The 16,154-nt window shown below is 37.0% G+C and overlaps 1 protein-coding gene across 3 annotated transcripts in view; it reads right to left on the minus strand.

The window, feature by feature from the left end:
- Positions 1 to 389: 389 nt before the first annotated feature.
- The window catches only part of LOC308496926 (annexin A2-like), a 33,874-nt gene continuing 18,109 nt past the window's right edge, over positions 390 to 16,154 (minus strand). For all 3 annotated transcript variants that reach the window (XM_081046735.1, XM_081046734.1, XM_081046736.1), the window contains one exon: positions 390 to 1,793. In XM_081046735.1, coding sequence (XP_080902861.1) covers positions 684 to 1,703 — 1,020 coding nt within the window. In that variant the 5' untranslated portion in view covers positions 1,704 to 1,793 and the 3' untranslated portion in view covers positions 390 to 683. The remainder of the gene's footprint in view (positions 1,794 to 16,154) is intronic.

A 16,154-nucleotide genomic window follows, 5' to 3' on the forward strand; every position in this document is an offset into this window, starting at 1 on the left:
GATAGACTTTACTATTAATTATTATTATTAAGAATAATAATACTAATTATAATCATTAGCTCTTGGCAGCTGCTCAAAGAAACTAGAGACTCAATAAGCTTCTTCAAGTTTAGCATTTTCATGCAACATATAATTTTAAAATACTGAAAATAGATTTAAACACTAGTAATTCTATATTTGTTTCCTTAATGGTGTTGTGACGTAATAGATTTCTTTCCTGTTTAAATTGTTTCTTCCAGCTGCACACACAGCAATGATTCAAAACTCTAATTCACATTAGACTTAGACATAGAGATCCTAATAAATCTTCCTAAAGTTTGGAGCAAAATATATCAATTAACATTGTTAATCTTGATATGTTTTATTATGCTTCTTTTTTTTTTATTATTCTAAAGTAAAAGTTCAGTTTATTCGTCTGTTTATGACACAGTACACAAGAGGCAAAGTGTTTCACATTTCTCTTCCAGCTCCGTGGAATGTTCTTTTCTTTGGCTAAAAGGAGAGACTACACGGGAAAGCCATGTTAGGCAAATGAAATAAGGGTGGGGAGGCCGGCTACGCTAGCGTCATGCTCACAAGGCTGGGTACAAGGGCTGTTAGTGGCAAGCTGATTTTCTAGAATTGTTAGCTGGAAACACAGGAGCGCTGTTCCTGGATGCACGCTCGCTCGCACCACCGCGGGCTCAGTCATCGCCTCCGCACAGGTAGAGCAGCGCTTTCTGGTAGTCACCCTTGGTGTCTTGCTGGATGTAGTAGTAGAGGGACTTGCCGTACTTTCTCTTAAATTCAGACCTAATTTTCAACATGTCCACTTCACTGCGGGAGACCATGATTCTGATCAGGACCTTATCACGAGTCCCCTTGCCCTTCATAGAGTCGTACAGTCGGTCAGCAAAATACAGGGGCTTGTTCTGGATGCACTGGACCAGGTTCAGGAAAGCATTTTCCAAGTCTCCCTTGACTTCCTTCTTGATGCTCTCCAACATGTCATAAGGGCTATAGCTCTTGTACCTTTCAAAGACTTTCTGGAGATGACACACGCTCCGCTCAGTCATGATGTCGATCCACTTTGGAACATCAGTTCCTTTCCTCTTCACTCCGGCATCATAGAGATCCCGGGCATCTTGGTCAATCAGTTCATAATCAATGACAGAGCCATCTTCTGCTCGTCTACCCTTTGCGAGGGCAACCATCAGCTTGCGGAAGTCACCAGACGTATCGGAAACAATGTCCTTCTCCAGGTCAGTCTTGTACGTTTCCTTGTAGACTCTGTTAATTTCCTGCAGCTCCTGGTTGGTCCGTGAACAGATGATCTCGATGAGAGAGTCCTCATCAGTCCCCAGCCCCTTCATGGAGGCTTTCAGCTCCGAAGCATCATACTGAGCAGGTGTTTTCAACAGGCCCCAAATCACCGTCTCCAGGTGGCCGGACAAGGCTGACTTCAGTGCTGACGCAAGTTCCTTTTTGGTCCTTCTCTGGTAGGCGAAGGCAATATCCTGTCTCTGTTCATTGCTGCGGTTGGTCAAGATGTTGACGATGGTGACCTCATCCACACCTTTGGTCTTGATGGCTGTTTCAATGTTCAAAGCATCCCGGTCAGCATCAAAGTTGGTGTAGGCTTTGACGGACCCGTAAGCACTTGCGGGTGTCGAGTGATCACCCTCCAAGCTGAGCTTGCACAGGATTTCGTGAACAGTAGACATTTTGCAAAAAGCTGGGCCGAGCGCCGAGAGCTGCGAGCGTCCCCAGATGCCAAGCCTTATTATGCTTCTTAATGCAGCTCATTTCAGAGCCTAGAGACAAAAATAGATATAAACTTTCATATTATAACACCATGTTAAAAAGAAAACCATCAATAAAAAGTAACAAATTAATAATTCTAATTAAGAATTTAAAAGAACTAATTTCACTAATGTTACACATCCTAAGCTTTCTAGAATTGATCACTTCACTGAGTACCATTATCGATACTTATCAAAGAGGAATCAGAAAATGCTCAATTGCTTCAAGAAATCAGTAGTGAAATGATAGCATGTATGTCTTATAAATTTTTCCAAAAATCATTTACTTTTCTCAGACCTGTTTGACTTATATTTTTTCAAATATCTTCCTTTTGATTTTATACACTGCTCTGTGCTACCTCTATCCAAACTCATACCCACTATAGTCTAGTTCATATATTTAAAGAATATAAGTTTTTCTTGAGTAAATAAAATTAGGTAATATCTCATTATTCAATACACCTCATCAAAATTAGTCAATTGAATGTTTAAATACTCCAAGCAGGACTAGTGACGACTGCTGGCTCGCCAATGTTAGTGCGCATAAGGACGACCTGGGTCCTTCCAGTCCAGCGGAATCACAATCTAGATCATCTGAAAGCTCTCTCAGCGTGGAAAACATGCACTCTGCATGAAATGCCATTCTGGCTGTATTTCCGAGCTTCAGGAATTGGAATGTGGTAGTCATTACGGGCCTTACCAATGTCCAGTTCTCCTTTCCTTTTGGGCACGTGGAAGACTGTATTTCCTAGGTCCCCTGCAGCTGGGAGAGTGATGTAACTCCCCAATAAATATAACTGGATGACAAGTGTCACTTTAAGTTAATGGCATAAAGGTTTCATGTATATTTCTCTATGCTCTCTCTTCCTTTTACATCATGAAAGCAGAGGCCTCACACTGAGATAGTGGCACCATAGGAACAAAGTAACCTGGGCTGCTTAGTTACCACATGGAGAGCAGGTGCCCTGGAGAGGCAGGTACTCTGACCTGCAACATGCTTTATATGGGTAAAAAGTCAACTTTTGTTGTTTTAAACCACTGAGAGTTTTGCAATTTTTTGTTAACACAATGTAGCCTCACTTATCCTAACTGATTCATAATCTAAACTTACCAGAAGGAAAAATCAGCAGTAATTTATAAACACAGGGAAAGGGCTGCATTGCCCTGGTGTAAACATTAATATCAACTAGCCATCATGAAGGAAGAGGAGTTGAAATAAAGACACAAGGATTTAACCAAAGACCCTACAAGGCCCAGCGAAATCCCTGTTTTCCAGAAGAAACAAACATCCTCAATTTAGGTCTCCAGATTTTCCATTTATTAAGATTAAGCAAGAATGAGCTCCCAATTAAAAAAAAAAAATCTGGGCCGGCCCGGTGGCTCAGGTGGTTTGAGCTCCATGCTCCTAACTCCGAAGACTGCCAGTTTGATTCCCACATGGGCCAGTGGGCTCTCAACCACAAGGTTGCCAGTTTGATTCCCTGAGTCCCGCAAGGGATGGTGGGCTCTGCCCCCTGAAACTAAGATTGAACACAGCACCTTGAGCTGAGCTGCCCTGAGCTCCCAGGATGGCTAGTTCGTTAAACATAAAACAGGTTGAAAGTGAAAAAATGGAAAAAAATATTCCATGAACATAGTAATCAAAAGAGAGCAGGGGTAACCATGCTAATATCAGACAAAATAGACTTTAAATCAAAAAAGTTTATAAGAGACAAAGACGGACACTATAATTAATAAAAGTTTTGATACAGGAAGAAGATACAACAATTATGAACAGTTGCACAACTAATGACAGACTATCAAAATACATGAAGCAATAACTGACAGAATTTAAGGTAGAAATATACATTTTTACAATAATAGTTGGAGTCCTCAACATTTCACTCACAATAATAAATAGAACAACCAGACAGAAAATAAGTTAGGAAACAGAAGACTTAACACATTACATCAACAAAATCTAACAGACTTATGTAGAACACTCCACCCAACATCAATATCACACACATTCTTCTCAAATGTACATGGAACATTTTCCAGGATAGAACATATATTAGGCCATAAATTAAGTCTCAGTAGCTTTAAAAAGATAAATATCATACAAAGTATCTTCTCTGACCATAATGGGATGAAGTTAGAAATCAATAACAGAAGGAAAACTGAAAAATTCACAAAGTTGTAGTAGAAGCTAAACACACTTTCAAACACTCAGTGAATCAAAGAAGAAATCACAATGGAAATTAGAAAATACTTAAAAATGAATTAAAATGAAAACACAAGATACCAAAACTTGTAGGACACAGGGATAACAGTGCTAAAAATGAAATTTATAGCTATAAACACTTATGTTATGGAAAAAGATCTGAAGTCAACTTTACAACTTAGGAAACTAGAAAAATAAGAACAAACTAAACCAAAGTTATCAGAAAGAAAAATAAATAAATATTAGAACATAGATAAACAAAATAGAGAATAGAAAAGAATAGAGAAAATCAATGAAACCAAATGTTGGTTCTTCAAAAAAAAGCAACAAAAATTGACAAACTTTAGGTGGATGGACTAAGTAAAAAAGATAGAAGCCTCAATTACTAAAATCAGAAATGGAAGTGGTAACATTACTACCAATTCTATGGAAATAAAAAAGATTACAACAGTTTTATGAACAATTATACGACAACAAATTGGATAAACTAGATGAATGAACAAATTTCTAGATCACAAAACGTATCAAAATCAAATCACAAAGAAATAAAACATCTAACTATACCTATAACTAGTAAAGATATTGAATCAGTAATCAAAAATCTTTCAACAAAGAAAAGCTCTGCACCTGACAGCTTCACTGATTAATTCTACCAAAACTTTAAAGAAGAACTAATGCCAAGCCTTTTCAAACTTTTCCAAAATATTGAAGAGGAAAAACACTTCCTAACTCACTCTACAAGGCCAGCACTACCCTGATACTAAATCTACATGAACACAATACAAGAAAAGAAAACTATAGACCAATATCCCTTATGGACAATAATGCAAAAATCATCAACAAAATACTAGCAAGCAGAACTCAGCAGCATGTTAAAGGGCTTATACACCATGGTCAAATGGGATTAATTCCTGGAATGCAAGGATGGCTCAACATCGGCAAGTCAATCAAAGTAATCTGCCACATCAACAGAATCAAGGAAAGACCACATGATCATCTCAACTGATGATCAACTGATGCAGAAAAAGCATTTGACAAAATGCTTTCATGATAAAAACACTCAACAAACTAGGAATAGAAGCCATATATGAAAGTAAAATAAAAGCCACATATGAAAAACACACAATGAGCATCATTCTCATATGGTGTATCAGACTTTCACTGGTGAAAGACTGAAAGCTTTTTCTGTAACATCAGGAAAAAGGCAAGGATGCATAGTTATACTACTTCTATTCAACAAAGTACAGGAAATTCTAGCCAGAAAAAGAAAAGCAAGAAAAAGAAACAAAAGGCATCCAAATTGAAAAGGAAGAAGTAATATTATGTTTGTTTGCAGAGGATATCATCTTATATGTAGAAAACCCTAAAGACACCACCAAAAAAAAAAAAAAAAAGAAAAGAAATCTTTTAGAACTAATAAATGAATAGGACAAAGCAAATAGGACACAAAATCAACAAAAATCAGTTGCATTTCTATACATAAACAATCTGAAAAGAAAATTACAAAAACCAATTCCATTCACAATAGCATCAAAAGAATTTTTTTAAAAACTTAGGAATTAACTAAGGAAGTGAGACTTATATAATGAAAACTACAAAACTCTGTTGAAAGATGTTAAAGAAGACATAAATAAATGGAAACAAATTCCATGTTCAAGGATTGGAAAGTTTAATGTTATTAAAATGTCACTGCTACCCAATGTGATCTACAGATTCAATGCAATCTCTATCTTGATGACTTTTTGCAGAAATAGAACAGCCCATCCTAAAATTCATGTGGAATCTCAAGGGACCTCGAATTATTTCAACAGTCTTGAAAAAGAACAAAACTGGAAGACTCATACTTCCTGATTTTGAGACTTACTGCAGAGCTACAGTAATCAAAGCAGTGTGGAATTGACAAAATGACAGACATAGTTACACCAATGAAATAGAATAATGATCCCAGAAATAATCCCTCACATATATGGTCAAATAATTTTTGACAAGAGTGCCAAGACCATTCAATAAGAAAAAGAGCATCTCTTCAACAAACAGTGCTGAAAAAACTGGATATCCACACACAAACAAATGGAGCTGGAACTGACCTAACACCAAATACAAAAATTAACTCAAAATGGACTAAAGACCTAAAACAATAAGACTCTTAGAAGAAAATATAGGACAAAAGCTTCATGACATTGGATTTGGCATTGATTTCTTGGATAGGACACCAAAGGCACAGGCAATAAAAATAAAAGTAGACAAACTGGACTTCATGAAAATTAAAAAATTTTTGTGCATCACAAGACACTAGAAATAGAGTAAAAAGGCAACCTAGAATATATAGAGAACTCCTATAAGACAACAATAACAAAAAAAAAAATTAATTCAAAAATGGGAAAAGGATTTGAATAGACATTTCTCCAAGGAAGACATGAATGCCTAATAAGCACATAAAAATTGCTCATTAAGGAAATGCAAATCAAAACACAATGAGATACCACCTCACACCCATTAGGATGACTACTATTTAATAATAATAAAAAATGTTGGCGAGGATGTGGAGAAATTGAAACCTGCATTGTTGGTGGAAATATAAAATGGTGCAGCCACTGTGAAAACAGTATGATGGTTACTCAAAAAATTAAAAGTAGAATTACCATAGGATCCAGAAATTCCAATTCTGGATATATACCCAAAACAATCAAAAGCAGGGTCTCGAAGAGATATTGGTATACGCATGTTCACAGCAGCATTATTCACAGTAGCAAAAATGTAGAAACAGCCAAACTGTCCATTGATGTCTGGATGGATAAACAAAATATGACATAGACGTAAAATGGACTATTATTCGATCTTAAAAGGAAATAAAATCCTACAATATGCTATAACATGAATAAACTTTGGGGACATTATTTTAAGTGACACAAGTCAGTCACAAAAAAAAGGCAAACAGTTTCTGAATACACTTCCATGAAGTACTTAGAGTAATCAAAATTATAAAGACAGAAAGTATAATGTTGGTTACCAGAGGCTGTGGGAAGGGGGTAATGGGGTGGTATTGTTCAATGGGTACAGAGTTTCAGTTTTACCAGGTGAAAAAAGTTATGGGGATGCATGGTGGTGATGGTTACACAACAATGTGAAGGCATTTAATACCATTGAGCTGTACACTTAAAATGATTAAGATTGTAAGTTTTATGTTAGATGCATTTTACCACAATAAAAATTTTAATAAATAAATTAGTAACAATTGTTGAAAATTTTAAAACTCAATGGATTAAATAGTAGAAAACATAGCTGAAGAGAAAGTCAGTGAACTGGAAGATTCATCCGAAAAAGTTACTCAGAATGCAGCATAGAAAAACAGGAAAGTGAAAAATTTGAAAGAAGCATTAATAGATATGGGACAATGGAAAGTAAAAGACTCATAGAAGGAGAAAACTGTCAAAATGAAGGAGAGACAGCAGTTGATAATGACTGAGAATTTTCCAGAACTAAAGAAAGACATGAATTCACAGATATTGGAAGGAAAACATGTATTGAACAAGAAATTTTTTTAAATCCACAGCTAGATACATTTTAGTGAACTATTATTCACCACAGATAAAGAGCATATCTTAAGAGCAAAAAATAGATCACCAAGAATCCACAATTTGATTGTGAGCAGACAACTCAGAAGCAATAATGGAAGCAGGGAGGTAGAAGAATATCTTCAAAATGCTAAGAATAAATTATCAATCTAGAATTGAGTACCCAGAAAAATTATATTTCAAGAAAAATTCAAAATAAAAAATGTTCTGATAAGTTGAAAACTTAGTGTTTACCAGTAATAGAGTACAGTAGAGGCATCTAAAAGATGTATTCAGGAAAAGGAAAAATGGTTTCAGAAGGAGGGACTGAGATACAGGAATTGTGGGCAAAAAAAGTTGTTTGAAATGCAGGAATATTTAAGTAAACATTTGTTTTTTAGGTCAATAATAAAGTCTGATTTGTAAAGATAAGGCTAAGGTAAAATAGTGGATGAAAATAACTTGTAAACTGGGAGAAAGTGACCACTGCTAAAGTGTTCTAAAGACCTGAATTGTTCAAAAGGGGGCTAAAATATTAACATTAAATATTGATAAAGTGAGTATGTATAGTGAAATTTCAAATATGAAAATAGAATGTATGAATTCCAACCTGTAGATAGAAAATGAGTTAAATGAGCAATTCTTTTTAAAAAGAAAAAAATATTTAAAAGTCAAGAAAGAAGAAAAAAAACACAGAAAAATCTAGACAAATAGAAAACACCAAGTAAAGTTATTGAAACAAATCGAAATATGTCTATAATCACAATAAATGTCAATAGACTAAACTCACCAGATAAAAAACAAGCAAAACCCAGCCATGTGCTGTTCACAAAAAACAAAACATATGGACATGGAAATTTTTAAAGTAAATCTTAATTTACTTTTACATATGGAAAAAGAATTCCAAGGAAACTAATAAATAAAAGATAGCTGGAGTATAGCTATATTCATTTCAGAAAAAAGAAATTCTCTGACCACAAGTATTATTATGGATATATCACTACATGGTGATAAAAAAAAAGTTCAGTGCAGCAACAAATTACTGCAATTTCAAAATTTGCAGTATGCCTCAAAATATGCCTCAAAATAAAAAAAGCAAATATTGCCAGAACTGCACAAAGAAGGTCTCAAATTACCATCATAAGACGTCCATGTAGAAGGGGGAGAGTTCAACATATCTTTCTCAAACAAGAAACAGTTCAAGTCAAGTAAACAAAAACAAAACAAAAAACCACCAGCAACTATAGCTATAGAAGAATTAAAACAACACAACAAACAAGCTTGACTTATTGGACATATCTAGAATGGATCCAATAATTAGAAAATTTACATTCTTCTCAAGCACAAATGGAGTATTTACAAAAAGTAACATAAAGCAAGTCTCTACATTTCACAGAAATATATAAGCCACATTCTCTAAACACAAGACAATGCAATAACAAAAAGATAAAATTCCCTATATTAGAAAATTAAAGAAAAATTTCTGAAAATGGGTGAAAGAAGGTATCATAATAGGAAATTTAAAATATTTATAAATGAATAATAGAAACACCATATTTGAAAACCTGTAGGTGTACTGTAGGGACATGACAAAAGCAGTAATTCACAAAAATTTGAAGGTTTAAATGCTTAATTTAGAAAAGAATAAAGACTAAAAATTAAATGTACACCTAAGAAGTTAGTAAAAAAATAAATAAGTGCAAAGAAAGTAAAAGGAAGGAAACAATGAAGAGTCAAAATTAACTCAAAAAAACAAAGAGGTAATGAAGAAATAATGCCCTAAGAAGTGTCTGATTATCTAAGTCAGTGGTTCTCAAACTTTACCTTGCAAGTGAATCATGTGGAGGGCTTGTTAAAACATGTATTGTTCAGAACCATCCCTAAAATTTCTGATTCAGTAGGTCCAGGATGGACCCAAGATTTTGCATTTGTAATAAATCCCCAGGTAGTGCTGAGGCTGCTATGCAAGGACAAAACTTTAAGAACCACTGATCTAAGTTAATGTCTTTAAATTCTAACCAAGATAACCATAGAAGTACTTTTACTTGTAGTTATAAAAGACAGATTACACATACACATTTATCTTCTCTCCTTTCTGAAATTGCTAAAATGTAAACCCAAGTAATAATAAGAAGTCAGGAGAGGTCTATAAGCAAGTAAGAAATTACAATAACATTGTGGAAGAAAGCAACTGGAACAGTGGTAGCAAAGTCCATGATGAAAATGCCACAATGTTCTTGAAGACAAAAGGGTACCAAATTATTCCCAAGAGAATTCTAGACAAGATCAGACTCAATCTAGAACACATGATATTAGACTAACAGAAATAATTCAATGGGGGAAAAGGATGGAAAATAGAGCGAAAAGTATCAGTGAAATACACAAGAAAATAATTTGACTTCAAGTACCTTAGGATCTACTTGGAGAGATACATATACAAATGAAGACAGTAATTATCGAACACAGTCTACTTGGGTAACTAGGAATGTAAGGAAAGAAGGAGAATTTGACATAGTCCTTAAAATCATCACATATTATATGGGTGGCAATAGTTGTTTTTTTTTAAGTGTTTTTTTTTCCACACCCTTCACAAAGTGATAACCCACCCCCCAAGTCTATTACCCCTCTGACATATATAGCAGTTACGATTCCATTGACTATATTCCCTATGCTGTACTCCACATCCCATAAATATATATGGGATATATATATATGATTATAGTTGACATTTAATATTATTCAGCTTTAGCTGCAGGTGTACAGCTCAGTGGTCAGGCATCTACAGTGGTCAGGCAATGGCCTCCCTAATAAGTCTGGTGCCCATCTGACCCCCTACAAAATCTTTACAACATTATTGATTATATTCCCCAAACTGTATTTCTAAAGTTCTTTTTTAATGCTTCATCTTCCAAAGTAGTTTGTATAATTCATGAGTGTCATGGTAGGTTACAAAACTTATCCAATTACTGAGAAGAATTTTTAATCTTAAGTATTTCATACAAATTAGAAGTTTAAACACACTTATAGCTTCAGTAAGCAATCAGGAAAAGTAGACAATAAAAACAAATATTTTGTTAACAGAAAATATTCAAACATATTCAAAGCAATATAATTTTACTCCAAAGACCATGGGAATCTGGGAACATCTGAACCATACTGTATACCTATAGATGTTTGAGATTAGGAAAGATTCAAAATAAATTTGTCAACTTATAACTAGAAGGAAAAATTTAAAGGATTAATGTATAGCATTAACAATGAATACAAGTTGTACATTAGGCGTTTATATTTCTTTAAATCTTGCTCTAAGAGGTATCTCTTTCTTATATACAATGCCATAGAACAGTACATAAATATTAAAAATAATCTAGCCTTGTATTTTTCCAATAAGAAAAAAGAGACCCAGACATATTCAATGAATCCACAAAAATTTTTATGTGATGCTACAAAATTAAATTTAGCTTATTTAGAGAGAAGCCTTTCTTTGACTGTGGTTGGCACAAATCTGGTGACAAACACCCAAACTGCAATGTTTTTTAAGTGGGATTTAATAAAAGTAAAGTATCATATGGCTAGCTTTGCAAATAAAAAAATAAAAAGTAAGTACAAACATCTTATGATAATTACAATCAATTCTTCATCTTCATGGGTTTTAGTCCTCTCCAGAGGACATTTTCTTAGATATCTACGTGGTCATCACACGTTTTTATAGTTTTTAGGAAGAAAGAGGCAGAAAGTACATAGTACCTTTTTCAAAAGTATTGAATACCTAGAGTAATCAATATCATCCTATACTTAAACTTCTCCCCTTTTGCTTTCCCCACACTCTTCTACATCGTCTACCCCTGCCAGTGTTAAAGTGGGATGCACAAATACAATCTTTGGTTTCCTCCATTCTTTAGGATTTATTTTGAGAAATTAAATAGATTTTATGGTTAGACATTCTCTAAGAGTGCTGGTTGTTTTTATTGTTGTCCTCCTTATCAGGAGAGCACACTACCTCATATGTTTACGCACCAATGTTTGTATCTTAAAGTGTCTTCCTGCTCAAGAATCACTCTTATCTCACATGGCTGCCAACATATCATTGTTCATCAGAATTGAATTCCTAATTTTCAAACATTTTTAATATCTTATATTTCCCTTCCCCCATTAACATTTCTGTTGGATTGAATACAGATGAGATGCCTGTGTATTAGTGCCACCTATTGTTGAAAAAAATATGTGACTATGACTCTTGCTAATGAGAGTAGAAATTGGATTAATACGGGCTTTAAAACTACCAAAGGATAGAACCATGATCTTATTTTTAATCTATTAGAAAACATTACTGTGGTAGGAGAAGATGCTAAGTACTTATACTTCATCTTTGTTTTTCGCATATTTAAGATTTGCAAAGACTGTTTTCATTTTGCTATGTCTAATTGGACTCATTTTGTAATAATAGTAAGCATAAGCACATACTCCAACCACAGAAAAAATATTAAGATTCAAATAAGAAAACAAATAAGTAAAATAATGATGTGTACCATTTATGTATACACAAAATTGTCAGTGTTACAGTCAATTCAAACATGTAAGGTCTTCAACTATAATAACACAAACATACTTTGATAATTTTTTCCATTTAAACTCCAAGAGTTGGCTTGAAATGAGATTTTAAAGATACAATTTAAAAATAAAGCTTCTCTTTGAGGCTGCCTTAGAAATTCAAACAAAACAAAACATCCATTAAGACATGTTTCCACTCATGTTCTCCACACCCAGGAACTGAAAATATTAAAAGGTTAGAAAATAAGAATTGTGAGGAAAGATGAAAGGCACTAAGGTTGTTTGCAATCTCCTGTGATTCTTTCAACTTTGGGTTCTGAGAGAATCAACAACAGCAAAGTACTTGGAACCAGTGAGCAACAACCAGCCTCTAATAGTGCAGTGACTGACACAATCTTCAACTCCGAATCCTGCATGGAATATCAAGAGCTCATACAGGGTGTTTTAGGGTGTCATTCAGGCCAACTTCCTTCCCAAAGCAAAAGTGCCTTTTGAAACAGCCTCAACAGAAGGTCAATCATATCTTTCTTGAATACTTCCTGAGTGGGAAGTTTAAGCCCTCCTGAGGAACCCTGTTCCATTGTTGGGCACTTATTACTGTGGGTAAATAAATCTTCAAATAAAATAAAACTAGATTTAGTGGTTACCAGAGGGTAAGGGGCGGGGGGTGATAGATGAAGGTAAAGAGGATCAAATATATGGTGATAGAAAGAGAACTGATTCTGGGTGGTGACCACACGATGTGATATATAGATGATGTAATACAGAATTGTACACTGAAATCTATGTAACTTTACTAACAATTGTCACCCAGATAAACTTTAATTAGAAAAAATAAAAAAAATAAAAATAAAACTAGAAAAGCTTCCTAATTGATAAGGACTTCAGCATAGCAGGCAAAAAAATATTTTCCAGTTTATTGGCTGCCTGTACAGATCTCTATTCTGACTATTCCATCCAAATATTAAGATTATGTTACTTTTATGTAAATATATTTTACAACCTTTCAATGACCCATTATAAAATATAAAATCCCTTAATAACAAGACTTCCTTCAATCAACAAACAATTCTTTAAATTAGACCCTGAAGTGGATAGATACTTCTTTCCCTGGTATCCTTAAGTCTTTAATTATCACATTGTTTTCTATTTTACATATGTTTTCCTTTTTAGACACTGTTATGTTCAGTAAATGCTAATGTTTTTGTTTCTAAGTGCTTCTCCAATATGATAAATTAACTTTAAGTGTGGATAACATAGTATTTCTATAGTATAGAAAGATTTTCTCATTTCCTGTCTCTCTAAAATCTATTCCTTAGTTATTGAAAAAACAAAAAGGAGGGTGGTGGGCAGGGAGCAACAACCCTGGTTTGGGAACTGACCAGCAGGTAGGTAGGCAAGAGGACAGGGCTGAGTGGTCTAGGCTGGGTAAGGAATCAGATAAACTGGGACTTGAGGCTAGGAGGTGAGGACGTGGGAGATGTGAGAGAGATGGCTATGGTCAAAGATGGCAGCTCAGAATCATAGAAGCAGGACCTTTTCCAGCGATAAAAGTTACAAATGTTCTCCTATGGGTGCTCAGGAGACTGAGAAACAGCAGAGTCAAATGACACAGGAATTGGGAGATGGAGAATTGTGAGGGTGTTGTGCGGGGCGGCCTACAGGGGTCTCTGGTCCCACTCCCCACACAAGAACGCAGGACATGGTGATGCCAAAAAGGAACACCCACAGAGCCATAGATGGGGGAGTCATACCACTATATTCTCTCTGGGCGCTGCGCGAGACACACGCAGAAGCACCCCAGGATCTGCAGTCCGCCATTCACTTCCCTGCCTGCCAACCAAACAACCAATTAATGCAGCCCTGCAGTTACATCAGTAGCCAATTGGCTAACCGGTTTCAGCTGATGGCCAACCAATCACAGTTGATGCTCATTCACTACAGAGGAGCCAGCACCTCCCCACTCCAGGCCAAGAGCCTGGAAACTGCTCCCTTGGACTCTGTCCCCACAGAGGGGTTTAAATTAAGTGGCAATTGACACAAATGTACTACTAAAAGAAGCCTAGCATCCTGGAAACAAGCCTAAGCTGAGATCTGGAGTCAGTTCTATTTGCAGTACTGCTAACAAACTAGGCTTTGGGGAAGTCACTGCTCTTCTCTGTGTTGAATCGGAAGATTTCTCAGGGCCCTTTCCGCTCTAAATGGTAATAATTTTTAGGATAATGGCAAGGAACTGGCTGAAGAAGATGCCCCACGTTAGGCCACCTCTCTCCAGAGAGGGGCCGGAACCTTTCTGCTGCGCTTCCAGCCCAGACGTGCAGAAGCGGAGACCGGAAGTCCTTGCCGGGAGGTTCCGGGTTCCCTGGGCTACTGCCTCCGTGGTGAGTTATGTGGCCGTGGCCATGGGAGCGTCGTTTCCCGCCCTCCTGTATGTAACAGCCCAACGTGGGCCGGGCAGGAAGAGCTGGCCGCCTGGTGCCCGCTGGTCCTGTCCTGCCACCTGCACAGACAGTGATGGAGGCTCAGGAGACTCCGTCAAGGCCACCAAGCTGCACAGGCGGCTCCCTGTGGAATCAGTCCTGACTTATTAGAGGGACCAAGGGAGAAAGAAAACCTGGAGTGCTCGGGTAAGAACACATCTAGCTCCCGGGTCCTGTGGCAGAGGCCAGGAGAATGGGGAAGCTCCTCTGCCAGTGCGTTTCCAGGAGTGGCCAGACCAGCTGCGCGTTCACCCTGTATGAACTGATCCATGGGCAGACACAAGATGAGGAGTGCCATGGGCTGCATGAGGCGACACTACTGCGGGCTCTACAGCCGGAGCACAGACCGAGGTCACCACCATCAGTAATGGCGAGGCGTCAAGTTCCTCTACTTCTTACCTCCCACCCTTCTAGGACTTTAAAGAGGAGACAGACCCAGTGTCCCCATACACTAAAAAGGGTTCGGTCCAGGGATGGGTTTCCCACTTACCCTATGTCTGTCCCTGAGAAAACACGGGCTTTTCCTTGGCCCACATCCTCTCCTGTCCTACATCGTTCCTGAGCCAGGACCTGTAAACCTAACACTTGACAGGTAAATACACACACACACACACACACACACACACACACACACACACACACACACACACACACACACACACACACACACACACACACACACACACACACACACACACACACACACACACACACACACACACACACACACACACACACACACACACACACACACCTGAACAGCTTCTGTGTCTTTCCCCCTCCTACCCTTTAACTGCTGTTGCCTCCCCTCTCAGGCTGGTGTTGGATCCTTCCTAGGGGATGGTGGGAGCCCTGGCTGCAGGCAGCCGTCCACGCAGTATGAACATAGGAGGCCCAAGAAGGGGCCTGGGCCTGGCAGTGAGAGGCGAAGCAGACACTCATTTGCCATATTAAAAAGCTCAAACCCCTCCCCCCAAAATAAAATCTATTCCTTGATAATGTTCATCCCTGAGCTCAAGGATGCTCACTCTGATTGCTCTTCAAAACACCAAGTGTGCACTTTCACGACCTGCTGGACTTCCCTACATTAGCATTTCAAAAATATCACAAGTCCAAATAGAATTTTCACTCCCCTCTTCACCACATCCCTTCTCCCTGCAGAGACCTCCTCAGCTACTGCCTTTTTCATGGTGTTGCCAAGATTCTAAGTCCTCCCTGTTTTCCCTTATCTTCAGTATCCTATCAGATGCCAAATTCTTTTGATTCCACTTGTACCTTGTGCCTCAAATTCCCCTAGTCTCCACATCTCATTCCTTCCCTAGGTCAGATCTTTATTTCCTAACTTCTAGACCATTTCAGTCACTTCTTAACTGATCTTCTAGTACTCTGATGAGAAACTGATTATTCTCCATTAAATATAGAATGAGGTCCAAACACTTCAATCTAGACTTCAAAGAAAAATCCTTCACTTTTGGATCTTTAAACTTCTTTTCAGCCTTATATTCCACTCCACTTCCCTACAGTTGGTGTTCTCCCAGAACATATCCTGCTTTGTCCTGCCTCAACACCCCTGCTCAAGTATTCT

This window comes from Rhinolophus hipposideros, assembly GCF_964194185.1.
Source record: "Rhinolophus hipposideros genome assembly, chromosome: 4".
Lineage (NCBI taxonomy): Eukaryota > Metazoa > Chordata > Mammalia > Chiroptera > Rhinolophidae > Rhinolophus > Rhinolophus hipposideros.